At 61.3% G+C, this 27306-nt stretch overlaps 1 protein-coding gene across 1 annotated transcript; it reads left to right on the top strand.

Annotated features, from left to right (window-relative positions):
* Positions 1 to 190: 190 nt before the first annotated feature.
* ESPNL (espin like) lies at positions 191 to 27279 on the top strand (the record flags this gene model as incomplete). The annotated part of the gene is made up of 9 exons (XM_079709715.1): positions 191 to 594; positions 1881 to 2071; positions 3722 to 3908; positions 6820 to 7002; positions 14833 to 14964; positions 21189 to 21306; positions 22339 to 22448; positions 23330 to 23524; positions 25663 to 27279. Exons 1-9 carry the CDS (start codon positions 301 to 303, stop codon positions 27277 to 27279), a joined length of 3027 nt encoding a protein of 1008 aa, XP_079565841.1. The 5' UTR covers positions 191 to 300.
* Positions 27280 to 27306: the final 27 nt, after the last annotated feature.

Here is a 27306-nt window from a genome sequence, read left to right as displayed (position 1 = left end):
CCACGGGAGAAGGAGGCATGGGCCAGCACAGGGCAGTGCCCCTGGGCCAGCGCCCATCCCCAACCCAAACCCGGTGTGGGCCCTTCCCCCACGCCCTCTGCCCACTACAGCTCCGGGCTCCGCGGGAGTGGCTGGGGCTGGGCTGCGGAGGCCCGGTCCCCAAGGCCCGTCCCCCCACCCCCCGCCGCCTCCCATCTGCCCTCTGCGCTGCTTATCAGGTAACCGGAGCCGGGAGCTGCGTCCACGCCTGAAACAGGAAGCCCGGGCCTGTGCGCGAGTCGAGGAGAGCCGGCCGGGCGGATGGAGGAGCAGCGGGCGCTCGCGGCCGCCAAGGATGGGGACCTGGCCACCCTGGAGCGGCTGCTGGAGGCGGGCGCCCTGGGCCCGGGCGTCACCGACGCCCTGGGGGCTGGCCTGGTGCACCACGCCACCCGGGCCGGCCACCTGGCCTGCGTCAAGTTCCTGGTGCAGCGGGCCCAGCTGCCCGGCAACCAGCGGGCCCATAACGGGGCCACGCCGGTGCATGACGCCGCCGCCACCGGCAGCCTGGCCGAGCTGTGCTGGCTGGTGCGCGAAGGGGGCTGCGGTCTGCAGGTGAGCCGAGCGGGCACGGTGGCTGCTGGGGGACCCGTGTTCATGGGGATCGAGGGAGGCGTGAGCCGAGAGCCGGATCCGGAGCCCTCGGCCTCCCCTGGGCACCTCGGCCCTGGGCTGTTCCTCTCGGGGAGTCACCACGCGAGCCCCACGGCACAGTCAGTGGCGTCTGTCTCCGCCCCCAAAGTGGGCACCTCCTAAACCCCCTCGCGTTCCCCAGCGCCCAGCAGAGTGGCCACCCTTGTTCTTTCTCCCCGCGTCCCACCCAGGAGCGCCTGGCCTTGCCAGTGGCGACCTCACGGGGCCCTTTTCAGGCCTGATCCGTGGGGCCTGTTTCCGAAGGGTCTAGAAAAGGGTCCGTACGAAGAGAAGCAAGGTGGGCACTTGGGCTCGGGAGCTGTGGGCACCGTCCTGGACGCCCGGGGGCCCCGGTGGGTGACAGCACAGGCGCAGCTGTGGGGGGCAGTGGGACGAGAACCTTGATGTAAAGAGAAGAGTCTCAGGGCTCAGTGACGGTCTCGTCAGGTTCGTTTCTACCCGGCCCTCCTCTCCCTTCTCCTGCCGGCCCGGTGGGTGCTCAGTGTGAGGGTGAAGGACCACGGGTGGTCGGTGAGCCAGCTCTGACGGTGTAAGGACGTCCTCCCAGAGGCCGGAGCCGGGGGGGGGGCATCACCGTGACCCGCTCGGTCCGGGATGGGGAGGACTCAGCGGTCACAGCCTGAGTGTCCCAACAGCCTCCGAGCCGCCGTCCTCATCCTCAGCGGCTCTTCCCACAACCCCGAGGGCGGGAGCGGGGCCACTTCTGTGCCTGGGAGAACGCCCAGGTCTGCCAGAGGCCCACGGTGGATAGGGTCCCGCAAGAGGACTCGGGGGCCGGCGGGTGGGCGCTCAGTGGGGGTGGGGCAGAGGCCCAGAGATGCAGCCCTGGACACGGGGCAGACCACCGGCCCAGCGCGGGCGCAGCTGGGCGAGCGGAAGCCCTTCTGACTGCGAGCAGAGAAGGGGAGGGAGCTCGGATGCTCAGGATCAGGGACTTGGACCCAAAAGGCCTGGGCTTGATCCTGGCCCTGCCGCCGACCTCGAGCAGGTGGCCGGGCTCAGTCCCAGAGACCTCCCTCCCCACGCCCCGCGATGGAGCACGCTGGAGGGAGGGGCGGGGCGGAAGCTCCCCGGCGGGGTCCCGGGCGCTGTGGTCCTGGGCGGCTGGCCCTGGTCACGCTGGTGCTGCCCGGCAGGGCTGGGTCCGGGCCCGCCGTCCGCTCACCTCCCCGTCCGTGCCTCCGTAGGACCGAGACTCCTCGGGCGTCTCCCCGCTGCACCTGGCCGCCCGCTTCGGACACCCGGTGCTGGTGGAGTGGCTGCTGCGAGAAGGCCACGCGGCCACGCTGGAGACGCTGGAGGGGGCCTTGCCGCTGCACCACGCCGCCGTCAGCGGGGACCTGACCTGCCTGAAGCTCCTGACGGCCGCCCACGGCAGGTGAGGAGCCGCAGCGCCGCCTGTTGGGCAGTCCGGGGGGTGCACGTGCTGGGGAGGCCGCACCGAGGGGGCGGAGGAGGAGGGGCTGCCGCCTTGGAGGCGGGCCTTGGGGGAGGGGGAGTCTGGAGGGACAAGTCTGGAGCCAAGGCGCGGGCGGAGAGCGCTCGGGGTGAGGCTCGGGGTGAGGCTCGGAGCGTGGAGGGGGCAGTGAGAACGGCGAGGAAGCTGCTACAGCAGTCAGAGCAGGAGGCGCTCTATATGCTCAGGCAGCTCCCGGCCCTGCCTGGGGGCGTCTCAGGGCCCGGCTTCCCCTGGCTGGGAAGGTGGTCCCCTCAGGTCACCCGAAGGGAGCAGAGGCTGTGCAGTGGACTTGGGGGCCCCATCAGGTCGGCCTGAATTCTCCCTCCACACTGTCCTGTTCCTGACACTGCGAACCGCTGTCCCACCGCCTGGAGTTGGTGGTTGGTGAGGTGGGGGCAGGGGGCAGCAGGACTCCCCTTCCCCGTCGTGGGCACCGCTGTGGTCCTTGCCGCCACAGAAGATACCCTGGGCACACAACGGGCCATCTAGGGGGCCGTGCACGAGGCCTGCCCCCCACCGTCTGTTCTCAGGGCTACTGCCCTGGCTGGGGATGAGATTCCGTGTCCACCCCACACCTGACCTGGCCTTTGTCCCCCAAACCCGCCTGCCTCTGTAACCACACCCCTTCTCCTCTGCGGGGCCTCTTGTTGGCCGGCTGGCTGTCCTGGTCACCCCACGGTGGTTTCCGGACGAGGCCGGACAGCTCAGCTGTGGAACAGTGTTCCTGTTCCTGGGCCTTCCCATCCCGACCCCTCGGCAAAGGCCTTCGGGACTCGCTTCTGCGGATCTTCCCCAGAGCGTCCACACCAGCTGCCCCGGGCCCGGCCGGCCACAGAGTGTCTCTTAGACCCGCAGTTTTAGAAGCAGTTTCTGTCATTTGAAAAGTGGAAGATTTCACATTAAAGCACACACAAGCACACGGGAAGGTCCCCCGCCCCAGGGCCCACATTCCCACCGGCACCGACCACAGGACCTAGAGGTGAAGTCTTTGTCAACAGGGCGAGTCTGGTTTGGGGAGGGGGCTGCTCTGGGGACCAAGAACTCTCCTGGACCTGCAGCACCATAGAGGCAAAGCCGGATGCAGGAAATCTGACGACCCTGCCCCAGACCACCCACGTGGGGGCCTGGAATTCTGATGCCAGGGCTGGGCACCACAGAAGGGCTAGTGTCCTGCTCACTGGCCCCTTGTACAGATCAGGCCCCCAGCTCTGGAGGTTCCCTGACCCATCCACTGCAGGCCCTGCTGGGCTAGTCACCCCCTAAGAAGCGCCCCCTGCCGGCCAACCCCCGGCGGCGCGAACATCTTGATGGAGAGGGGGTGTGGGGGAGAGGAAGCTGGATTCCGGCGGCGCGTGCCCACCTCACCCCCGACCCCGTGCCCTTGCGCCATGCGCAACCTGTGCAACGCTACAGGTGGCCGACTGGGCCCCTCACCTCAGCCGGGAAGCGGGGTGGCCGCAACAGCTCAGCCAGGTGCCGGGACGCCCCTTCCCGATCTGGGCCCTTGGCTGGAGCGGCTCCCCGCGACCCCCGGGCCGAGCGCCCTCTGAACCCCGCCCTCCCCCATAGTGGCGTGAACCGGCGGACGCGCAGCGGCGCCTCCCCGCTCTACCTGGCCTGCCAGGAGGGCCACCTGCACCTGGCCCAGTTCCTGGTGAAGGACTGCGGCGCCGACGTGCACCTGCGCGCCCTCGACGGCATGAGCGCCCTGCACGCCGCCGCTGCCCGCGGCCACTACTCGCTCGTCGTCTGGCTGGTAAGCGGCCGCCGGGGGCGCGGGCAGGGGAGGGCCGGGAAGGCTGGCACCTCGCCTGCAGAACCGCCTTCGAGCGAGTGGCGCCCGGCTGGGGTGGGCGCGGCACACCCAAACTGGGTCTCAGTTTGCCCGCAGGAAGTCCGAGGACCCACACGGTGATTAGGGGAGCAGATGGTCCGGCCCGTGGCTCAGAGCACCCACATGCCAGGCCCAGTCTCGGCCCCGGGGTGCAGCCCGGAGCCCACAGCTTTGACTGGAGGTGGCTGCGGACTGAAAGTCAGCCCCTGCAGGGCCGTGGGCGCGTGCAGGGCCCCCTGGGGGCTCTCCTGCCCCTCCCCCAGGAGTCCTGGTGGGTCTCCTGGGTGCTTTCAGGGTCGGTGGCACCCAGCTGCTCCGCCTGGCACAGGCAGTGCCTGGCCCTGGCCATTTGGAGCCCAGGGCCAGACCCCATCCCTCTTGCCCTCTGGACCCACGGAAGGGTCACCCAGGCCTCCTTCCAGAAGGAACACAGAGTGACCCAGCTTCGGGAGGATGCCTTCCGCCAAGACTTCTTCCAGGGCTGAGGACTTCCCGGCTCTGCCACCAAACACCTGGCCTGGTGGGGGGTCTGGGAGCTCTGAGGGTCCATTACAGAGACCCGGCCACGTCTCAGAGTGGGGAGGTCTCTCTGGGAAGGGGCGGACCTGAGGCTGGGCGGGAGGTGGCTGGGCAGGGGCTGGGCCCCACAGCAGGTTCCTGGAGGAGCGGGGGCCCGGCTCAGTCACAGTTGGGAGAGCCCGTGGGGCGGGGTGAGGCGGAAAGGCAGGCCGAGGCCCCGGGAGGACCTGGGCTCTTTCCTGGGGCACTGGGGAGCCGCCGAAGGGCTGCGAGCTGGGAGCGCCAGGGTCTGCTGGCATCTCTGAAGGTCACGCAGGTCACTGGTGGAGAAGGGAGAGCCCTTCCTCACTCGGAACCTCCCTCCCTTCGCGTTGGGCCTGCTTTTCCAGCCCTCCCTCCAGCAGGCCGGCCTCCCTGCCCCAGGGACCTTTGCGCGTGCTGCACCCTCTGCCTGGTGACAGCGCCCAGGTGTGCCTCCCCCCCACTGCATCCCTCGTCCACCTGTTCAGGATGGCAGCCGCCTGGCCCAGCGCCCCGTCCTGCTCTCCTGTTGTCTTTCCTGCACCAACATTGATAAACGTTGTGTCTGACTTCATCTTGGTGGTTGTCTATTCCCACCCCAGGCTGTAAGTTCCAGCAGCTCCAGGAAGCGGTGGCGCAGCCCTGCTGCTGCATTCCTTGTGCCTGGCACATAGTAAGGGCTCCAGAGATGTTTGATGAGTGAGTGAAGGAGGGAAGGAATCTGGCCTCCAGCCACTCACCTTGGCCTCAGAGCCCGCCAGCAGTTGCCTCCAGCCTCCCTTCACTGCTGGATCTCCCAGGCTGGCCTTAGCCCCTCAGGCAGCCGCACCTTAGTACAGGCTGCGTCCCCTCCCGGGCTGCATCCCCTCCTGGGCCCCCTCGCTGCAGCCCCTCCTACACGGCCAGCTCCTCTCGCAGGAGAAAGCTCTGCGGCTCCTGCTGCCCTAACTTTCCTGTCTTTGGCCCCGCCCGGGCCGTTGGGTGGAGTTGTCCTTATGTCCCCTCACTGTAGTTCAGATCTTGGCCTCCCAGAAATGTGCCTGTCCCCAGACCTGGACTCCTCGCCCTGCGGGAGCCTGAGTCCTGGTCATCTCTGGCCGCAGGGCCACAAACACAGCAGGTGCTCAGCAAACGGTGTGCGAGTGAGGCACTGGGCTGTGCAGGGCGAGGAGAAGCAGCTCGGAGCAGCGGGGGTGCCAGGAGGGAAGAATGTCCACCGAGTCCCATGGAGCCCCACAGGGGCTCATCCTGGGAAGAAACAGCTGGGGCCACGGGGTCCCAGGGCCAGAAAGGCTTTTCCAGATGTGACTCCCATCCCCGCCTCCTGCAGGATGGACCGAGAAGGGAGGGGCCAGCGTCCAGCCTGGCTCACCCACTCAGCGCCGGGCACCCCCTCCCTTCGGGGAGCTGGCCGATGGGAGGGTCTCTGTTCCCGGTTCACTGTCCTTTTTCTAACAGACACGTTTGGATGTTGGATCAGCCAGCATTTGGCTGCAGTGACCAGTGCACTAAACCACAAAAGGTTGTCCCTCCCACCTAGAGGCCGTTGACACTGGGTCGCATCTCTGCTGTTCTCCTGGCCTCTCTCTCATGGTGAAAGTTGGCCGCGTTCAAGGCAGGAAGAGGGAGAAAAGGGGGTGACCCCACATCTCCCAGCCCCTTCTATCAGGAAGGCGGAAGAAGAGCCCTTTACGTCTCACCGTCACACGGCTGCCCCGGGTGCACGCAGTCCATTGCGTGCCCACAGGCCTGGCCGGGTGCCGTGGACCAGAGCCCACTGGTGCCCTCACAGAGGGGCAGCTGAGGGCCCGTGAGGAGAGCCAGCCGGAAGTCATTCATGTGGCTGCCAGCAGGACGGGGCCCAAGCCACAGGGTGACCAGGCTTGGGTCCACCATGAGGAAGGCTGCTCAGGACCCACCTCCCAGCACCCCTGCATCTTCGTGCTGGAGACGTGATCAGGGTACAAACAGGCCTGGTGCCAGGATGTCCTTTCTCTCCCTCCCTCCCTCCCTTCATCAGCAAACATTTGTGTACTGTCCCTTAGGTGCTGCCCGAAGGCATTTCTTTATCTGATATGTGAAACCAGCCCCTGGGGGTGTTCCGCTTAGGGTCAGGGCTGGGCAGATTTGGGGACCATGGAGCCTCCCAGCAAAATCCCCGAGCTCACTTCCTCCCGTGCTGCCCGGGATGCGCCAAGAGGAGCCAGCTCTGTCCCAGGGCTTCCTGCCCCGAGGTAGGAGTGGTCACCCCCGTCCAGCCTCAGCTGGCCCATCCCCCCTCCTCGTCCCTCAGGTCACCTTCACGGACATCGGCCTGACGGCGCGGGATAACGAGGGGGCCACCGTCCTCCACTTTGCCGCTCGAGGCGGCCACACGCCCATTCTAGACCGGCTCCTGCTGATGGGCGCCCCCATCATGAGAGACTCCTGGGGTGGGACCCCTCTCCATGACGCAGCGGAGAACGGGCAAATGGAGGTGAGGCAGGGGCCGGGGGAGGATGCACGGTGGGGCTGGGGGGCCCCCGAGAGCCAGCAGTGCTGGAAGGCTTCCTGTGAATAAGTCATTTAACCCTCACCACAACCCTGTAGAATAGATGTTATTAGTCCCCTTTTACAGACAGGTAAACTGAGGCTCAGAGGGCCAGTCACTTGCCCAGGATCCAGACTCTGATCTATCGGGGAACAAAATCCGTGCTCTCGGCCCCTCCCTTCGCACAGAGACTCCCTGGGTGCCCGCTCAGGGAGTGGTCTTCCTGCTGGTCCTCCCCGGAGGGCCTTTTGGCTGCTGTGAGGTTAGCCCCTTCGCTATGATCCAGATAGACCTGGGGGGCTCCTATGGCCCAGTTCCCAGGAAACAGCATCCAGAAATCCAGAGTAGGCAGGGATGGTGTTCAAATATTTAAGGTCCAACGCTGGGAATAGACCTGGCCATCAGCCACTGGCCCCGCACTGGCATCACCTGCCCACTGACCTCCTGTAAAGGCAAGGCTGCATCTGAGGGGAATGCACAGGCTGACTCCTCTACCTGCCCCACCCAGGCCCACACAGCAGGGCTCCGAAGTGAGTCAGCTCATCCCATGACGTCTCCCGGGCTTTCCCGTGTCATTTCCACGGCCCCCAGGGCTCAGCCTGCTGCATCTGCAGTCATGAGAAATGTGCTCCTGGTCCAGGAAAGGCTAGTCAAGGGGGAGGGCTTCACTGAGGTGCGACCGAGTATCCCATTTTGGGCCTACATTCTGGACAGCTGTTTCCAGCTGGAACCCAAAGTGTTCCTGGTGCCCAGTCTGAGCAGCGTTGTGTAAAAGCAGCACAGGGCAGCCACCAAGAGTTATGGGAAGGCACATGGTCCTTTTTTTTTTTCTGTACACGGGCCTCTCACTGTTGTGGCCTCTCCTGTTGCGGAGCACAGGCTCCGGACGCACAGGCTCAGCGGCCATGGCTCACGGGCCCAGCCGCTCCACGGCATGTGGGATCTTCCCAGACCGCGGCACAAACCCATGTCCCCTGCATCGGCAGGCGGACTCTCAACCACTGCGCCACCAGGGAAACCCCACATGGTCCTTTTGAAGAATCAGAAAGAGACCCAATCCAGCTCAAGGCAGTGCTGCTGAAAATTGTCTTCCTCTGACTCTCAGGAGTCCTGAGGGCCCCTCCTGCTCTCCACCCCTCCACCCCAGCCCCCTCCTCTCACCCCTGCAAGACACCACTCCGCCCTCCCTGGCTCAATGCCCCCAATCCGCCCCTATCTAGAGGGAGGGGAAGGGCAGGCATGAACCTCAGTCCGGGCCAGGCCAGTCCTCAGAGAAGAGGAAGAGCCTGCAGTTACCCCTACAGTCATCCCTTTTGTCCTGGACACGAGAGAAGAAGAAGCTGAGCAGATGACAGGATGGGGAGTCCAGAGGTGCCCCTGGGTGGGAGGCGGGGAGGGCGTGTCCCCGCAGGCGGTTGGTGGCCTGAAGAGCCCTGAGCCATTGCAGTGTGGCTCAGGCAGCCGCCCGTCTCCCAGCCTCCGGCTCCATAATCGGGAGGGTGGCTGGAACAGCACTCTAAAAACTCTATTTTTAAGCAGCATCATCTTTTTCAAGTGAAATAGTCTATAGGAGCCCGAGAAGCTCACCAGATAAGCCAAGAGACCACCACCTCCTCACCCTCCCTTAATACGAAAATAAAATAGCTCAAGCCTCAAAGCTGAGAACTGCTTTCCTTTTCAATCTGTTTGTTATGAAAACTCTAAACACACAAGAGCACGAGCCTCCTGCCTCAGCTCATTGGCCTTTCTTGGCCATTCCCTCCACCCCACTATTATTTAAGAGCAAGTCAGAGAAGGCACATCTTTTTATCCATAAATACTTTAGTGGACTTCTCCAGGAGACGAAGACTCCCTTTGTTTCTTATCACAACCTCAAACCATTATCACGCCTAAAAATAATTCATGATCATTTCTTTTATTTATTTATTTATTAGACTACTTTTTAAAAATAATTAATTAAATTTTTTGGCCTGCGTTGGGTCTTCGTTGCTAAGCGTGGGCTTTCTCTAGTTGTGGCGAGCGGGGGATATTCTCTGTTGCGGCGCGCGGGCTTCTCACTGCAGTGGCTTCTCTTGTTCTGGAGCACCAGCTCTAGGCACGTGGGCTTCAGTAGTTGCAGCATGTGGGCTCAGTAGTTGTGGTTCGCAGGCTCTAGAGCGCAGGGTCAGTAGTTGTGGCGCACGGGCTTAGTTGCTCTGTGGCATGTGAGATCTTCCCGGACCAGGGCTCGAACCTGTGTCCCCTGCATTGGCAGGCGGATTCCTAACCACTGTGCCACCAGGGAAGCCCCCAATAATTTCTTAATATCATCTAATATCCAGTCTGTCTAATAGCCATCTAATATCCATTTCCCTGCTTGTGCTGTAATCAGGAGCGAAGCAAAGTCCACACATTATTGATTTGTCTGTTGGGTCTTAATCTGTTAGCAATTCCAGAAATATATTCATCCAGGAAATATAGGATAATGCTTCATTCCCACTGCACACCAAACCTCGTTTTAAAATAAATTCTATTTTAGAATAGTTTGGAAGAGTTTTAGATTTGTAGAAAAATTGAGACACTAGTACAGACAGTTCTCACAGAGTTCACATCCATTTCCCCCTATTATTAACAAGTTACATTACCATGGTATGTTTGTCACAATTAATGTACCAAAATTGATACAATATTATTAACCAAAGTCCATTCTTCATTCAGGTTTCCTTACTTTTCACCTGATGTACTTTTCCTGTCCCAGGATCCCTTCCATGACACCACATGGCATTTCATCATCTTGTCTCCTTAGGCTCCCCCGAGCTGTGACAGTTCCCCCCAACACCCTTTAAAAACAAAACTTCAGAATAATGAGCTGGTGCCCTAGCATCCCCAATGGGGGATGATGATAGTTTAGTTTGTGTTTTGGTTTGCTATATGGCAGTCTTTCTTATGTCACAAATTACACTGATTACTTGGTTTTTTAATTGAGTAAAAAATACATATAACATAAAATTGACCATCTTAACCATTTCTAAGTATACAGTGCAGAAGTGTAAATAGATGCACATTGTTGTACAACACATCTCCAGAACTTTTATCTTGCAAAACGGAAAGTCTGTACCCATTAAGCAACAACTCCCCATCCCCACTTCCCCAGCCCCTGACAACCACCATTCTCCTGTCTGTCTCTATGAGTTTGACTACTCTAGGGACCTCATACAAGTGGAATCATACAGTATTTATCTTTTTGTGACCAGCTTATTTCACTTAGCATAATGTCCTCAAGGTTCATTCATGTTGTGGCATGTATCAGGATTTCTTTCTTTTATAAGGCTGAATAATATTCGACAGTATGTTATGCCACGTTGTCTTTATCCATTCATCCATCAATGGATATTTGGGTTCCACCTTTGGGCTATTGTGAATAATGCTGCAATGAACATGGGTGTGCAACTATCTCTTCAAGACCTTGCTTTCTACTCTGATTACTCTTTAGAATGTTAAACCAACCTTGCATTCTTGGAGTAAACTCAACTTGGTCATGAAAAACGATCTCTTTTATACATAGGTGAATTTAATTTGCTAACATTTTGTTTAGGATTTTAAGTGTGGTAGATAGCACTAGTGTAATGGTTCTCAAACGTGGCTGCACACTAGAACTCTCCAGAACAGGTTTAAAATATTCTAATCCTCGAGCTCCACCTACCCCAGCGATTCTGGTTTAATTGGTCCTAGGGAGCTCACATATCAGGACTTCTTAAAGCTCCCCAGGTGACTCTAATATATGTAAAATTTGAGAACCATCTATGTGAGTAGCGTTAGCTGAGCTAATCTAGAAAGAATTCATAGAGATGGTCATTCTTTTCTTTTTGAGTTACTGACACAGAGTTTATTGGAAGACGGTCATTCTTAAAGCAGTGATTTGAATGTCAGAGGGAGCAGGATTTCTAGCAAGGGAGAGAGGGTTATAAGTGCTCAGAGTGCTAGGACAGAGTGGAGAGTAGAAGCTGGGGCTTGTAGTGAGAGGTCAGTGGTGGAAGACCTTGAACTAGGTTTAATATTGTGTAAGGAGCCATTTGGGAGCTGCTGTGGGATCCCGAGAAGAGGGCATATGATTTCTTTGCTGTTTGGAGGAGGGCTCGCTGTGGACCGGGAAGTTGCCATAAGATGGGGTGTGGTCTGGGGCTTTGCTGATGAGGTTGAAGAGGAAACGGCAGAAGACAGGTGCAAGCGAGGTCCCTTCAAGGTTTAGATATGCGGTTAAAACTCGTTGGTAGTTCTCTACCTAGCTTAACATTGCTGCTAATTCAAGAGAGAATTTTTACTGAGTATTGTGAGTCCCCAAAAAGGCGTTCCGAGCAGACAATTGCCTCTGTCGACTTTCTGTGCTGGCTAATTTTTTAGAGTTTTTAATGGTCAACGATTCATGTCCACGCTTTCCTTCATGCAGACACTCACTCATTCAACAAAGAGTTATTGAGCACTTGCTTAGTATGTGACCAAGGATTCGAGAACCAGAGAATATCTGCAATAGATGAGTGGCCGGTTTTGGAAATTTCAGGGCTGTTTCTGTTGTTACAACGATTGGGATGCTCTTGTGGGGAGGCCGGGTGGCCCGCTATTCCAGAACAGTCCTGCACAGTGAGCAAGGGTCTTGTGCCCCAAGCAACTTCCCAATGGATCGGACATGTATGTAGGTAGAAAACCTGTTCATAGTTACCTGAGCTTTGAACCTAACTCAAGTACATGTAATTATCTAAGCTTAGAACCTAAATTCAAATATACGTACACATACAACAATGTTTCTTCATAGTTTTAACCTACATAAGAGATTTCCAAGAATGGTCCACCTGTATATATTGAGGGAAGATAGAATTTTGTTTTATTTAGCACTTTACCAAAAATTATCACTATTTGAGCAAATGACATCACCAATGGCAATGCTGAACCTGATGTTTGAGTCTTCAGTTGTCTGATTTTTTTTTTTTTTTTTTTTGTGGTACGCGGGCCTCTCACTGTTGTGGCCTCTCCCGTTGCGGAGCACAGGCTCCGGATGCGCAGGCTCAGCGGCCATGGCTCACAGGCCCAGCCGCTCCGCGGCATGTGGGATCTTCCCGGACCGGGGCACGAACCCGTGTCCCCTGCATCGGCAGGCAGACTCTCAACCACTGCGCCACCAGGGAAGCCCCAGTTGTCTGATTTTTAACTGTGAATTTGTAATGATTCCACATGTTAAAGGATAATTTTTTAAAGTGCTGGTAATCATGACTTTCATTCAACTATAAAATGAGCCTGTGTCAAACATTTTTATTTAATTCATTAATTAATGAGGAAACCAGTAATTCAAAGTGATAGTATCTTTTCAAATTAGAGTTTTCATTTTTCCGGATATATGCCCAGGAGTGGGATTGCTGGGTCAATATAGTAGTTCTATTTTTAGTTTTTTAAGGAACCTCCATACTGTTCTCCATAGTGGCTGTAACAATTTACATCCCCACCAACAGTGCAGGAGGGTTCCCTTTTCTCCACACCCTCTCCAGCATTTATTGTTTGTAGACTTTTTGATGATGGCCGTTCTGACCAGTGTGAGGTGATTGTGGTTTTGATCTGCATCCTCTAATAATTAGTGGTGTTGAGCATCTTTGCATGTGCCTGTTGCCCATCTGTGTGTCTTCTTTGGAGAAATGGCTATTTAGGTCTTCTGCCCTTTTTTTTTTTTTTTTGGTTGCGCCAGGTCTTAGTTGCAGCAGGTGGTCTCCTTAGTTGCGGCTGGAGGGCTCCTTAGTTGTGGCGTGTGAACTCTTAGTTGCTGTATGTGGGATCTAGTTCCCTAACCAGATATCGAACCCGGGCCCCCTGCATTGGGAGTGCAGAGTCTTAACCACTGCGCCACCAAGGAAGTCACTTCTGCCCATTTTTTGATTGGGTTGTTTTTGATGTCGAGTTGTATGAGCTGTTTTGTATATTTTGGATATTAACCCCTTGTCAGTCACATTGTTTGCAAGTATTTTCTCCCATTCCGTAGGTTGTCTTTTCATTTTGTTGATGGTTTAAAATCTGTGCTGCTTTTTAGAATTTACAATGCCATGCCTAAATTTTCAAGCTTGGTTTTTACTTCTTTGAAAGCAGTGAGCACAGCTGTGTTACCGTCTGCTATTTCTCAGGACTTGGTGGGTCTGTTTCTTTGTGTGTTGGGTCCTCTGGTTCTCGTTTCTGGTATCTTATTTCCTTGTGCTCCTGGTTTGGTTTGACTCTATGCTGCACATCATTATTTATGGCCTTAGGTGACATCTTATTTGCTTCTGGCTGACAGGCACATGTGGGAACTGTGAGTCAGGATCATCTTAGTCCACAATCCGGGCTTGAGATTCCTGGGGCACCCGCGTGACGGGAAGCAGAGGGCAGGCTGGCTCCTGCTTCACCATTTTCTGAGGGTGGAGGCCCAGCCTGCGGTGGACCCTGAGCTGTTGCTGGTCTCCCTAGTCTCGTGAGCCTGTGACACAGCTGCTCTGGTTACAGCCATTTCTTCTGCGTCAGCCTGCTCTTAGGGCGAAAGCTGTTCTGAGTGGTGGGCTTATCCCTCGGGATTTCCTTGTCTCCCGAGCTTGGTCTGACAAGTCCTCACTTCCTTGTTGCCTGTCTGATGCTCTAGGAAGGTGCCTTTCACATTTAGTCCATTTTTTACGTTGACTCCGGAGAGTGCATTGGTGTTACCTGCCTGGTTCTCTACTCCTTGACGCGGATCCGTCTGCCCGCCTGTTTTTGCCGCTGGCACGGCTATGTCATGGATTTCCAGACCTAACTCTTGGTCCTCTGTAACCACCCACCCTCTGCTCACAGATGGGTCACCATCGTTTGCCAGCAGTAATCGCCGTCATTATGAGGGCAAGTTCTCTCCTCCCCCCTCCCTCCCCCGGCTGCTGTCCCCGCCCCATCTGGGGCCAGGCCTGACACTCCGGTGCCCCCTGCTCCACTCCGCTTCCACTGTGACCCCACCACCAACCACCACGCTCTGGACGCACAGCCGGCTCCTGCAGCGCCCTGTATCCTCCCCCCGTCCACCCCACCGCAGCCTCCTTCACAAAGGGCCCTTCACAGACCCGGATCTCCTCTCGCTTTGCTCTCTTCCGTCCTCCCCCTCCTCCCAGCTTCTGAGCCTCCAGGCCTTCCTCTCCTCCCAGCTCCCCTCACACGAGCCCAGAGGACCAGTCAGGAGGGAGACAAGGGGGCCCAGGCCCGTTGTGACCAAGGAGGGAGCACGCGTGTGGCTGGTGGAGCCGTGTGCTCAGACAGAGAGACACAGAGGAGGAGGGTGGGAGCCCCCAGAGCTCCCCGCTGGCTCATCGAGTGCCAGGCCTGACCGGGAGGCCAAGGAGTGGGCAGGGTGAGGTGGTCGAGGGCACAGGCCCGGAGTCCTGGGGGTGGAGCCACGCTGTTTAGCCTCCTGCATCCCGGTTTCTTCGTGTGAAAATGACACACACCTCCAAAGGTCGCTGTAAAAATGGAAACCGGCTCCGTATCTGAACCCGAGGCAAGGGTTACAAGGACAAAGTCGGGATCAGGCTGCCTGGCTAGGATCCGGCTGAGTCGCTGACTGGCCAGCTGGGCCCTTGATGAGCTCCTGAGCTCGGGCGCCTGGGGTTCCCGCCCGGGACAGGGGCATGCCGGTGCCCGCGGGCAGGGTGGCCTGGGTCCGGGCACGGGTTCAGGCCGTGCCCCGGACTTAACGGGCTCGGTGCCCCAGCTCGGGGCTGGGGGTGCGGGGGCGGCAGTGCGGCCACGGGTGCGCCCTCCCCGCAGTGCTGCCAGACCCTGCTCTCCCACCGCGTGGACCCCGCCCTGCGGGACGAGGACGGCTACACGGCCGCAGACCTGGCAGAGTACCACGGCCACCGCGACTGCGCCCAGTACCTCCGCGACAGCAGCCGGCCGGTAAGCTTCGCGGTCCCCATCCCCCGGGCCGGGTGACAGACCCCTGCCGCGCTGACGGCGGGTAGCTGGGGAGCCGTCTGCGTACGCAGTGTCATCGTCAGGGGAAAGGTCCTGGCCGCGCCTGAGCCGGTGCCGGGACCAGGGCCGTGACCGGGGCCGTGACAGCCGGGACCAGGGCTGGGCTGTGGCTGGACCTCGGCCGAGGTCTGCCCTCCACCTGGGCCACAGCAACCACACTTGGGACCTGGGATCCACGCTTCCGGCCAGGGCTGCTGTTGGGTGACGCTGTGTCAGGCTGAAGACACCCCGGGGGTGGGAGCAGGGGCCTGGGCCCTCGGTGAGTGACCCAGTGAGGCGGGCCAGCCCCGTGCAGCCCTCCCATCTGGACACGTGACCTCGCTGGGCCTCGGTCCGCAACGGCAAGGACCTCGTGGGTCCCAGCCCCCAGCACGTGACGGGCCACGCGTGTGTGCTGAATGAGTGGAGCAGTGGACAGGCGGGTGAGCGAGTGGACAGGTGAGGGTGGCCGGGCGGGTGTGTGGTGGGGAAGCGTAGGGCCAGCGCCCTCCCGCGCCGCCTCCACCCCCGACTCCAGGCCCCGGGCTGCGACCGACAATTCGTCCCAACCTGCGCAGATCATGCCGCAGTTTTCTGTTGCGGCCATCCCTTCGGAAGGCGTCCCTGGGATCGCCTGGCCCTGCCTTCAGGTGAGAGCACCGAGGCCCAGAGGGGTGATGTGCCCCCACAACGGGTCTCACCCGCGGCTGCTGTGCTTCCTTTTCCCTCGGGGCATCCCCCGGGGCATCCGCGACCAACTGAGGCTGAGCCCTGGCCCTGGGCCAGTGGGATGGTCCTCACCCGACCACCACTGAGAGCCTCTTGTCTCCACTGCCTGAAAGACACACCCAGGCGGCCTTGGGTCAAAGGCCAGGGGTGCTTCGGGGCACACGAGTTGGAGCCCTGGTTTGTCCTGGTGTCTAGTTTCAGAAACAGGACTATACTCACTGCTTGAAGTAATCAATGTACTGATTATTCACTAACCCTTCGATTGGCTATTGTATGATAAGGGTTGTCTTTCTGGCTTGGGTTCCAGAAGTTGCGGGAACTCAGTGGGTTCCTGGTGTAGCAGACAGAGCTCTGCAGTCCACCGGTCAGGGATGCCCTGGCCGCCTGGGCCCCCCAGCCTCTGTGTGGGCCCTGGGGCCGGCCTGCCTGGAGGTGGGGTGGGCAGCTGCTCGGCTGCCAGGGAGCAGGTGCCGCCTGGCCTCTGGCTGGGGTCCCCTGCTTGTCCCCAGCCCACATAGCGGTGCCCACGGCTGAGCCTTCTGTCCAAGCAGAGTCTCTGCCCCCTGCTCTCCATCCCCAGGTCCTGGCACATCTGCCAGCCCCTCCTGGCCACTGTGCCCAGCTCTCCTAGGGGGGTGGAGGCTCTGGGCACTCTCCTGAGCCCCCAGGGTTTTGGGAACCAGCCCATGTCAGGCTTCCTGCAGTTTCGCCTGGTCCTGGTGGTCTCCTTGGTGTCACCACAGGATACAAGGCAGCATCCCCTCCACTCAGGATTCCCCAAGCCGGGCTGGGCTGTCTGTGTAGCCTCCTCTCCCGGCCCTCCGGCCCGCTGTGTCCAGCCCATCCACATGCCCCGCCTGCGGTGGTGGAGTGTGGGCAGGCTGGGCCACCTCCCTGAGATCCACTGCGTCCGGGGCTGGCTGGAGTCGCTCCTCGCCAGCCCCCGCCTCACCGGCAGTCTCGGCCCCGCGGACGGCAGGCTGTCAGCTGTGCGCCTGATGCAGTATTGATGGAAACACAATATCCAGAGGTCGCCCGCGCGGCCTCTCCCTGTGTCGGGCTCAGAGGAGGTGGTGAAAGCCATCTTTTTCCTCTCCACACGGCCACCTGCCTCTGCCCCCAGGGAGCTGTGGGTCCCAAGAGAGGCAGCGTTGGGGGGCACGGCTGGACGGGGAGCAGAGACCTGCCCTGTGGGAGGCGCCCCCTTCCTGGGAGGCTTCGCAGGGCCTGGGTTCCCTCGCTGCCCATTGCAGGGCCTCCATGAGGCTCGGGAAGGCCAGGCCCTGCCTCGGCCACGCCACCTCGACCTTGACCAAGTCTTGCCACCCCCTGGGCCTGGGGTACCCCTCTGCACAGTGAGGGCTTGGGCCTCTCTGACCTGAATGGGGCAGCGGCTAGAGGGGTCCCCTGCATCCCGACCCCCGAGGAGTGGGCCGGGCAGCTGGGCTCCTGGCTGCAGGGCCAGGTTAGAGTGAGACGCTGGATGGCAGCAACAGTGAGGAGGGGCCCAGGACGGGGAGCCCAGCCCTTCAGCTTGCCCCCAGCCCGGCACTCAGCACTCACCAGAGCTGGAGTGAGTCTCCCCGGCCGGATGGCACCCCCAGTTCTGAGCGTCTGTGAGCCTCAATGTTCTTATCTGTATAATGTAACTCAGGAGCCTTGCTGGCCAGTAGACGTGTGCCTTGAGCACACAGAGGGTGCTAATTTCCCTCCCCTGGGTCCAGAAGAGCCCTAGGACCCCTTCCTTTTACAGATGGGGAAACTGAGGCCCAGAGAGGGCAAGGGACTCCCCTGGGCAGTCTCCTCCCCCAGGGAGGGGCGGGGCCTGGCTGTGCAGCCAGTAACCGAATCTCAGCCGTTGCCCATCTGTGGGTCATGATTTTCTCGGCCCGGGTGGCATTACAGGCCTGTAACCCGGCTCGCCACAGCTGTCCTCGATGTATAATGCATGGCAGGCATGGTGCTGCTCAAATCTCATCAAAAACACAGAAAACGAGACGCCAGGCCGTGGGAAGGGCACCAGCCCAGGGCCAGGTGCCCCCTTTGGGGGCAGCACACGCCCAGCTGTCAGAACCCCAAATGTCGGGACCCAACATCTGCCACTCCCTCGGGTCCTTGTAGATTCGGTTAGTGTCCAGGGCCTGAATGAGGGACACGGGGATGTGGATACTCCTGTCACCTGGGAAACACCACAGCCGACCCCCGTCCTGGCTGAAATGCAGAGATCATCAATCCACTGTGCTAACAACAGTAGAGAGGTCTGAGTACCACAGTGTGCCAGGCCCTGCCAGGGGCCCTCAGTAACTCCTCATCTTCCCAGCAAAGGCAGAGAAACTCAGACCTGGGGGACACTGAGTGACTCCGCAAGGCTTCTCCTTGGTGAGGGTTGGAGCAGACTTCAGCCTCAGGGGCCAGGTGGCATGAGGTCTCCCAGGCTGTGGGTACTGTACTGGCGCCAAGTCCATCCCCCTGGGCCCTGGACCAACTTCCTGCCTCTTCCATCTTCCCCAGAATGAGAGGGCCCCGGCCACCCCAGCTGACCCCTTCACTCTGCAGGGACTGGGAGGCCCTTGCCCCTCAGCCCGAGAGCAGATTCAATTGCGGGGAGGGGCTGCGGGCTGCCAGGCAGGGGCAGGGGGCAGGCGAGAGCGTGGCAGCCTCACAGCCCAGTCCTGGCTGCGCAGGGGCCCGGGGCCGACCTGGGACTCAGCCTGCTTTGCCCATCAGACTGTCAGCGCCAGCCGTGGGGTCTGGGGTCTGACTCGACCCTGCATAAAGTTCCTAAGCCAACTTGCTCCTGCCTTGCGGACGCTGGAAGAAGACAGGGGATTCCTGGGTCGGAGGCACACGGCCGGGAGAAAGCATCGTGTTTTGTCGGATCCCCTCCCCCTCCAAGTCCCAGTGTGACCGATATGGGCCCAGGTGGCTGCTGCGTGCACACACTTGTGTCACAGGCGGGGACCCCTGGGCCTGGGAAGGCCCGTATTCTGTAGCAGTCGCGAGCAGCCTGCTCTTCCTTTTGGGTCCCTCCTGTGCAGAGGCAGCCCAGAGGAAGAGCCGGGTGAAGAGCAGCCAGGGCTTTGCATCCTTGGTAGGGGCGTGAGACCCCGCCTGCCTGCCTCTTCCTGCACTGCTGATGCCCCTGGACAAAAGGAGCAGCGATTCGAGGGGCTCTCAGTCCTGGAAGGAGCAAGGAGGGGGGTCTCAAGTAAGATTCTGGTCCCAACTCTGCCCCATTCCAGCTGTGGGCCCTTGAGAAAGCCCCTTGCCTCTCTGAGACTCGGTTTCCCCATCTGTGCCTGGGGGGCTGTACTGCGGGAGTCCTCTGGGTGGTCTCTTCTTGCGTGACCAGGGATCTCAGGTCTCCCCCACCTCTCCCGAGGGTCCGCTCCCCCGGCCCCTGTGCTGCGGAGGGTTAAAGCACAGTGGTAAGGGATCCCACACCCAGCCCAAGCCCGCCGGGCCACCTGACACCTCAGCCTTCAAATATTAATGCGACACCTCCAGCTCCTGGGGGCGGCAGCTGGGACGGCCCCCGACGGCCCAGGACGGCCACAGCTTCCTGTGCTCACAGCCCAGCGCCTGCTTCTGAAGGTCCTCCCGGCTGGGGGCTGGCGGACACCCCCCGCCCTGCCGGACCAGGGCTCCTGGGCTCTCGGCACAGATACCTGCAGAGAGTGAGGTATGAGGTGCAGGGCGGTGGCAGATGAGGGCTCGGGCTGTGTTCCCCTCCCCGTGGCTCCGGCGGGCCGAGGGTCCTGGACAGGAATGCGACTGAGGGGCCCGAGGCAGTGGCTGCAGAGCCGGGGATTCTTCTGACGGAACCCCCCAGGCTGAGGAGGCCACCTAATGCCTGTGCCTCCTTGCCCGCGGGAGGGACAGGGCCCACCTACGGGTGAGCCAAGGGACGCTCAGCGTGGCCGGGGGACTTGGCCCTGCAGCTCCAGCTACATCACGTGCAGGGCTTAGTGCAAAATGAAAACGTGGGCTTCTTGTTAACAACTGATTAAGAATTTCAAGACAGAGACTGGAGAACCTTCAACAGAGCTGCGGCACGAGCCAGCCACGCGTGACGCCGGCGCCGGTGCCAAAGCACACGTCCCACCTGGGGGCGGCGGGCTGGGACCAGCCCCTCTGCCCCACCTGGCAGCCCTGAGGCCACCTTCCGCCGCAGCTACCCACTGGAGGGAGGGGTGCGAGGAGCTTCGGTCTGACGGCCAGCGGTGGGTGCCCAGAGGGACCGCCGTGAATGGCCCTCCCGGCTGGGGACCCAAGCTGGGGCGGCCGTGTGCTCTCAGGCATCCAGGCGACACTGGCTCAGCCGGGAGCCACGTGATTTGAAAGATGGCCGGCCAGCCTTTTGACGTTCAGCTTTAAACCAAAAGGCAGCAAGCCCAGCTCTGGAGTCCTTGGAGGACAGCTCAGCGTCCTCCTGGAGGACTTCTCTGCCGCCTGGGGAGGGACAGGCAGAGGCAGGGAGGCAAGGGCAGTCCCGCTCCTGTCACCGCCTGCGGCCTCACAGCAGCCTGCGCGCTCCAGTCTCGACTCTTAGCTCCCATCGGTCAGATGCAAAAGCTGAGACCTTGCAGGCCTCAGCTGGGGGGGGATGCAGGGGGCAGTGGCACCTCCAGGTCGAGGATTCTTTCCAGCTGCCTACCAGTCAGCGCTTGGGGGCAGGGGAGATGGTCAAGGCCAGGTCTGTGCCTCGCCCCAGACCCGGGGAAGACATGGGGTTGAAATGCGGGTACCCCTGCAGCCGCAGACTGGGGCTGATGGATCTCCCTGACCCCAGGCTGCCGGGGACCAATGTTGGTGGTCTCTGTCTCCAGGTGGCCCTTGGGAGAGTGGCCTAGACACTGCATGGTGGGTCCTGGGCACAGCGCCTCTGCTCTGAGGCGCGGTCACACGGCCGCACTGTTTACGGGGCTGAGAAGAGTTGCAAATTCGTTGTGGTTTCCCCTATGCCCAGGGCTGAAGGAGGGGGCAGGTCCGGGCAGTGTGTCTCAGCACAGTCAGGGGACAGTCAGGGAGGGTGTGTGTGTGTGTGTGTGTGCAAGTGTGCACGTGTCTCCTGTAAGGCCAAGGAGTGGTGAGTGAGCACAAGGGGGGCACTGGGACTCTGACCCAGAGCCCAGAGCTGCTGAGTTAAGCTGCCTCCAGAGGGAGCCGGGCCTTGAGATGAGGGGTGGCAGCCCTCAGACAAGTGCGTGCGTGTGTTTGGGGAGCCCTGCTCACCAGTGTGGAGGGGTGGACGGAACCTCTAGGGGCGCTGCGCCTCACTCCCGCAAACTTACCTCTCTGAGCTCGGTTCAGATGCACAGCCCCAGCCCCAGGGAGACCTGGCCAGGGCTAGCCTGCTGGATGCCTCCCACCCCCACCTGGGAGCCCAAGTCGAGGCCCACCTAGGCCTCCCAGTGACCAGGCCTGTCTGCCCCCAGGTGCCACTCCTGATGGCGCCCCCGCCGCCGCCGCCGTTCCCCCCTCCTCCGCTGTCGGCTGCAAGGCACTCCCTGGAGGATGGACGAAGAGGGGGCCCAGGTCTGGGGGATCGCACTGGTGCGTACACGTCTCCAGGGAGGACTGGCCTGGGCCGTGGGTGCTGGGAGTGGGCCTTCCTGGCCTCACCTCCGAGGTCCTTCAAAGGGGCCGGGGGGAGGTGGGGGGCAGCAGACTCGGCAGCTGGGCACGCAGGACACTGAGGACAGGGCTGGGACCACCCCTTCCCATGAGCCAGCACCCCAACTCTTCCAGGATTCCTTTACTGTCCTGTTGCCTTTTTCAAGTGAGGACAAACGTGTTCCATAACCACAATTAAACAGCCTCCTGCCCAGGCCTCGGGCATCTCTCTGTGAGCCCTGAACCCCCCGCGGCCTGACTCTCCTGCCGCTGTGATCTCAGGCAGCCTCCTCCCTTCTCTGGGCCTCAGCCTGTCCAGAGGGAAATCAAAGGTTGTGTCTGAAGGGGCCTTCCGAGTCCGCTGCTGTTGCCTGAGATTCCAGCAGGGGGCAGGGGAACGGTCCTCAAACTGCAGGTCACCACCCGTTAGGGAACTGTGACAGCACTTATCAAAATGAAATGGTATGGAAGAGCATGAAAAATGTCAGCAGGCCCCATGTGCAGTGAAGGTTAGCATGCTTCATGGAATGGGCTGTAGTTATACAGTCACACGTAGGGGTGCGTGTGTGTGTGCGTGTGTGTGTGTGTGTGCGTGTGTGTGTTTAGTGGAGAGAAGAGCAGTGAAAGGACAGGTCTGTGGTCTGATGGGGCTGCATTAGATCCCCAGACCACGGAACCCTATGCCCTTTCTAGCTCCTTGTAGGCTACAGGAGGGGCTGGGGAGGGGATGAGGTGGGTAAAATGCAGGGTTCCCAACCAGCAGGGCTTGGAGGGGGCTCCAAGGACACCTCTGGAACACCAGGGATGAATGAGTTTGCCCAGGTCCCAGGGCACTTGGCAGGGAGCTGCTTGGGCCTTTGGCTCCAAGTCCAGTGGTCCTTCAGGATGGCCGGTCCTGCCCCAGGTCCGGGGTCTCCTGCTCCCTGTCCCCCGACCTCTCTGACTCCAGATGCCCCTTCCTTCCAGTGGCAGCGTCTCTCAGCCCAGCCTGGCCCGGCCAGCCTGACCAGCCTCTTCCGAGGGAGCACGTGACCCGCACAGCACCCCCGAGGGTCACCACCGGTGCCACAGCTGTCCCTATGGTGAGAGCCCCCGCCATACCCCTGTCTCCCAAGGTACCCCAGCCAAAGCCCGGCTGGCTTCTCACCGTGTTCTCCTATATAGGCCCCAGCCAGGTCACTCCTGGGGCAGCCAGGCCCTTTCCTCCAGGAGGCCCCTGGGGTGACTGGCTGGCATCTGAGGAGATGGAGATTCCAAGGCCAGAAGCAACCTGTCTCCCCGTCATAGTAGACGAGGGACACTGCTCTGATTCAAAGGGGTCCCAGTGGCCCAAGCCCCTCATCCTGACAGACGCTACTGTCACGGTACAGGGAAGCATCAGTCCATGGGAAAGGTGGGCCTGGTGCCCACTGCTCTCCTCCTCGGGAGGCTCCCAGCGGCCCACTCCTCCTTCTCCTCTTTCTGGGCACCAGCCCCTTTTAAATCCAGCCCACCCTTTCCCTGAATGGGTCCTGGGAACGCTCAGCCCCTGAGATGCTCTTTTTGAGTTTGGGAAATGCTGCATAGCGCTGCCCCCTTGTAGAGTCAGTGCACACAGCACATTAAAGGCTCTGACAAGTCCTGCAGTCCAGAATTGGCCACCAGACTGTCTATGCAACTGTTCCCCAAACGAGTTTGCCCATCCACATGGCATGCTCTGGGCGGAATCTCTGATTGCCTCTCTCAGCCAGCAAGCCTCCCAAAACGTGCCTGGGTCCCACAGGGCACAGCGGGGTCCCTGCCCTCAGAAGACTCACACTTAGACGGGCTGGGGGTGCCGCTAGTGGTCAGCTCCCCTGCCCTACCTGGTCAGCCTCCACCGCCCCTCCTCCCTCAGCTGCGCTTGCCCCGGGCGGTCCTCCCTTCCGCTCCCTCCCGGACCAGAGGCCCATAGGGGCCTTGAACGACCTGCCTGTCCACACAGGGGACGGAGACGGCAGCGGGGGGCGCCCCGGACAGCCTGGTCGCGCTGCAGCTGGACGGGCTGCCCTTGGGCGACCTCGACGGGCTGGTGCCCACGCGGGATGAGCGCGGCCGGCCCATCCCCGAGTGGAAGCGGCAGGTGATGGTGCGGAAGCTGCAGGCTCGCCTGGGCGCAGCGCCAGCGCCAGAGGCCCAGGTGGGGCCCGGCGGGGAGAGGGTGGGGGCGGGGCCTGGCTTGGAGGGCAGGGCTGGACGGGGTGAGGGGCGGGGCGTTGTGGGAGGTGGGCGGGGCCAGGGTGGGACCAGAGCGTAGAGGGCGGAGGCGGGGGCAGGAGGCTTTGTACTGGCTGGTGGACGTGGAGGGTGGGGTCCCTGTGCACACACCTCGAGTCCTGAGACCCGGAACCCCACTGCGTGTCCCTCTGTGGCCTCAGCTTCCTCTTCTGCCAGACCATGGAGCTGAACCAGATCAGAGGGCTGTGTCCCTTCACCTGTAACCCTTCATGTCTAACGATGTGGTCCCCACATGTTCTTGGATCTAACGATTGTATCCCGTGCCCACCGTGTGCCAAGCTCTGTCCTCAGCAGCGAAGGAGACCAGCCCCGCCCCCCTGGCGCTTATATTCCAGCAGGGAAGGCAGGGTGACTGGGCAGCTGTGCTGAGGGTGGTTCCAAGGGCTAAGGAGAGAAGCGAAGCAGTGAAAAGGGGAGGGGCTATTCCGTCCGGGTGGTCAGGGGCAGCCTCTCTGGGGCGTGGCCTTGAGCAGGGGCCAGAAGGAGGTGAGAGGGGAGCCCTATGGGAACGTGGGACAAGTGATTGGGAGCAGAGGGAACAGCAAGTGCAAAGGTCCTGAGGCATATGGATGGGCTGGCCCAGGGGAGGAGCAGGAGGATGCTGCTGCTGGTACTGCCGGAGTGCAGTGACTAAGGCCTGGTGGGCAGAGGTGAGGTCAGAGAGGGGTCAGGCAGATATTACCTTGGTGGGAACCGTTGAGAATCTGAGCAGGGAAGGGCTGTGATCTGACTTGGATTTCAACAGGCTCCCTCTGGCTACCATGTGGACCGTTGTTGTAGAGTCATCCTGGAGGGATACAATTTTGTCTGAATGATGTATTCTGCACCCTTGGTCTAGAGCTGCCCTGTCAATACAATAATGCCAGCCATATGTGGCTATTTAAATGAATTTAAATGAAATAAAAATAACCCCCCTGCCCCTCAGTTAGCTGCATTAGCCACATGTCACTTCCGTAGCCCCAGGTGGCTAATGGCCACCGCAGGTTTCGGTATGCCATCCCCTCAGCTCAGAAGTGTTGGGTGGCGCTGGTCTAATGGCCCAGCCTGTCCTCGAAGTCCGGGATGGACACCCATGGGGTTGAGGGTGGAGCAAAGCAGGGGTGGGCGGGGCCTCCTGCCGCAGCCGGGAAGCCCTTTGGAATCTGACCCTGGGGCAGGGCCAAGGGTATGGGGAAGAGCTCCGGGAACCGGGAAGGACAGACCGAAGGGGGAGGGAATCGGCTCAGTCACAGCATGGCTGTAGGCTGCGCGTTCCCGTGCCGACCCTTGTGGGCCGGACACTGCCCAGGGCAGCAGCTGCCCCCCCACCCCCAGCGCCTGCTCCCCTCCCAGGGCCTCCTGGGACGAGGAATCAGAACTTACTTGTGCAGAGTGCCACCTGGCACTAGACAATCCCGGGCCTCTTGGCAACCAGGTGGCAACTCAGTCCCCTCACCTGTGAAATGGGGCAGACGCGGGACCTCCGTCAGGGGTCTCGGAGAAGTAATCAGGTGGGCACAGAGCTGCACCCAGAGGGAGCCCAGCTCGGAGGCTCTCTGTGTCGGTCTCCCCCGCAAACTGTGAGCGCTGGGGGCAGAGCTGTATCCTGGTGCCAGGGGAAGCCCCGAGGGGTGGTGTTCTGGGGTGAAGTTGGCCACGTGCTGCGAGAACTGAGAGCAGAGCTGTTGAGGCCGCCCATCCTTAGGGCCGCCGTCCGACCGCAGAAGACTCTGTGGAGGCGTTGGGGGGCTCTGGGGAGAGAGAAGTCAACACGGAGGAGATGAGGAGGATGTGGGGGTGGCGGAGCAGAGGCCCCTTACCCCTTCTGAGGGGAAGGCTGGGCCCTCCAGGGTGGGTGACCGCCCTGAGCCTCAGACTTGGAAACGGGGCTGGCTGCTCACCTCGTTTGCCCTCTGAGTCCAGGCAGCGGCCAGCAGGTGTCCAGGGGCTGGGCTGGGGTTCCCAGGGGTACCCGGGCCCAGGCCACCCAGGGGAGCTTGTGTCCAGCAGGAACTCGCCATGTGGGCTGTGGCCCCGCTGAGCTGCCCTCCCTGTGCCCAGGACGATGGTGGGAGCGCAGGCACCACGGAGCAGGCGGCCTGGCGGTACTCGCAGACTCACCAGGCCATCCTGGGCCCCTTCGGGGAGCTGCTGACCGAGGACGACCTGGTGTACCTGGAGAAGCAGATCGCAGACCTGCAGCTGCGGCGCCGCTGCCAGGAGTACGAGAGCGAGCTGGGCCGGCTGGCGGCCGAGCTACAGGCCCTGCTGCCTGCGCCCCTCGTCAGCATCACTGTCAACAGCCATTTCCTGCCCCACGCGCCCGGGCTGGAGGGCGAGGAAGCCCCCAGCCCCGAGGTCGAGCCTGAGGGCTCCATGGGGGCTTCGCAGGCCACACCCGGCGCACAGCCCCTGCCCTTCTGGTGCAGCCACGTCGCCCGGCTGGTGCGCAGCTTGTCCCTGCTGCTGAAGGGTGTGAACGGGCTGGTGCAGGGCGAGGAGAGGCCCCCACTGGAGGCCCACAGGGAGGCCCACAGGGAGGCCCACAGGGAGGCCCCAGCCAGCCCTCCGAGGAGCGAGGCCCAGCGCGAGATCCAGGAGTATGGGGTGTCGGTGCAGACACTTCGTGGCAACTTCGAATCAGCCCCCGGCCGGCCCTGCGCCCGGAGCGCTGGCCCCTGTGAGCTGGGGCCCCATCCGGGGCCGTGCCTGAGAGGCTGCTGGCCCTCCCCCTTGCAGCCCCGCGGCGGCCCGATCGGAGGGGAGCCGGGGCTGGGCGACGCGGAGGAGGCCAGCGACTCGGGCATCAGCTGCGAGGAGGCCCCATCGGAGGCGGGAGCCGTGCCCGGCCCTGACCTGGCCAGCCTGCGCAAGGAGCGCATCGTTATGCTCTTCCTCAGCCACTGGAAGAAGTCGGCCTATACGCCGGCCCTGAAGACGGCGGCCTGCAGGACCATGGAGGCCCGGCGCGTGGAGCCGCGGGGCCGGGAGGCGGCGGGGGGCCCTCGGCTGCCCTCCCCGCCGACCAGCGAGAGCCCGCGGCTGGGCCACCTGTGGCAGCAGCGCAGCATCATCGCCCACCTGCTGGGCAACTGGAAGTCCATACTGGCCCACGTGCCCGCCCGGCAGCTGCGGCGGCTGAGCCGGCGGCCCCGCGGCCCCCTGTCCCCCGAGCAGTTCCTGCCCCACGTGGACGGGGCGCCGGTGCCCTACGGCAGCCTCACGCTGGACCTCTTCATGCTGGGCTACTTCCAGCTCCTGGAGTGCGACCTGTCGGCTGAGGAGCGTAAGATGCGCCACCTGCTCTGCTTCGAGGTCTTCGAGCACCTCGGCGCCCACGGCTGGGAGGCCGCGCGCGCCTTCCACAAGGCCGTGACGGACGAGGTGGCTGCCGGCCGCCGTGCCTGGACCGACGGCTTCGAGGACATCAAAGCCCGCTTTTTCGGCTCCAGCCGCAGTCTCCCCTGGGGCGCAGAGCCCGGCCTCAAGTCGGGCCTGACCCCGCTCCGGCCCCCGCCCCATGCCGGGCCCAGCGGCAGCCCCGGGCCCGTGGCACAGAGGCTGGGGTCCGGCCCCCAGCAGGGCAGCTTCAACAGCGAGGACATCTGTGGCTACATCGACCGGAGCTTCGCCTTCTGGAAGGAGAAAGAGGCCGAGATGTTCAGCTTCGGGGAGTGAGAAGAGCTGGTGGCCTGCCTTCCTCCC

This window comes from Hyperoodon ampullatus (assembly GCF_949752795.1).
Source record: "Hyperoodon ampullatus genome assembly, chromosome: 8".
NCBI lineage: Eukaryota > Metazoa > Chordata > Mammalia > Artiodactyla > Ziphiidae > Hyperoodon > Hyperoodon ampullatus.
Note: the sequence above shows the minus strand (reverse complement) of the source record. Positions and strands in the feature narration are given on the sequence as shown.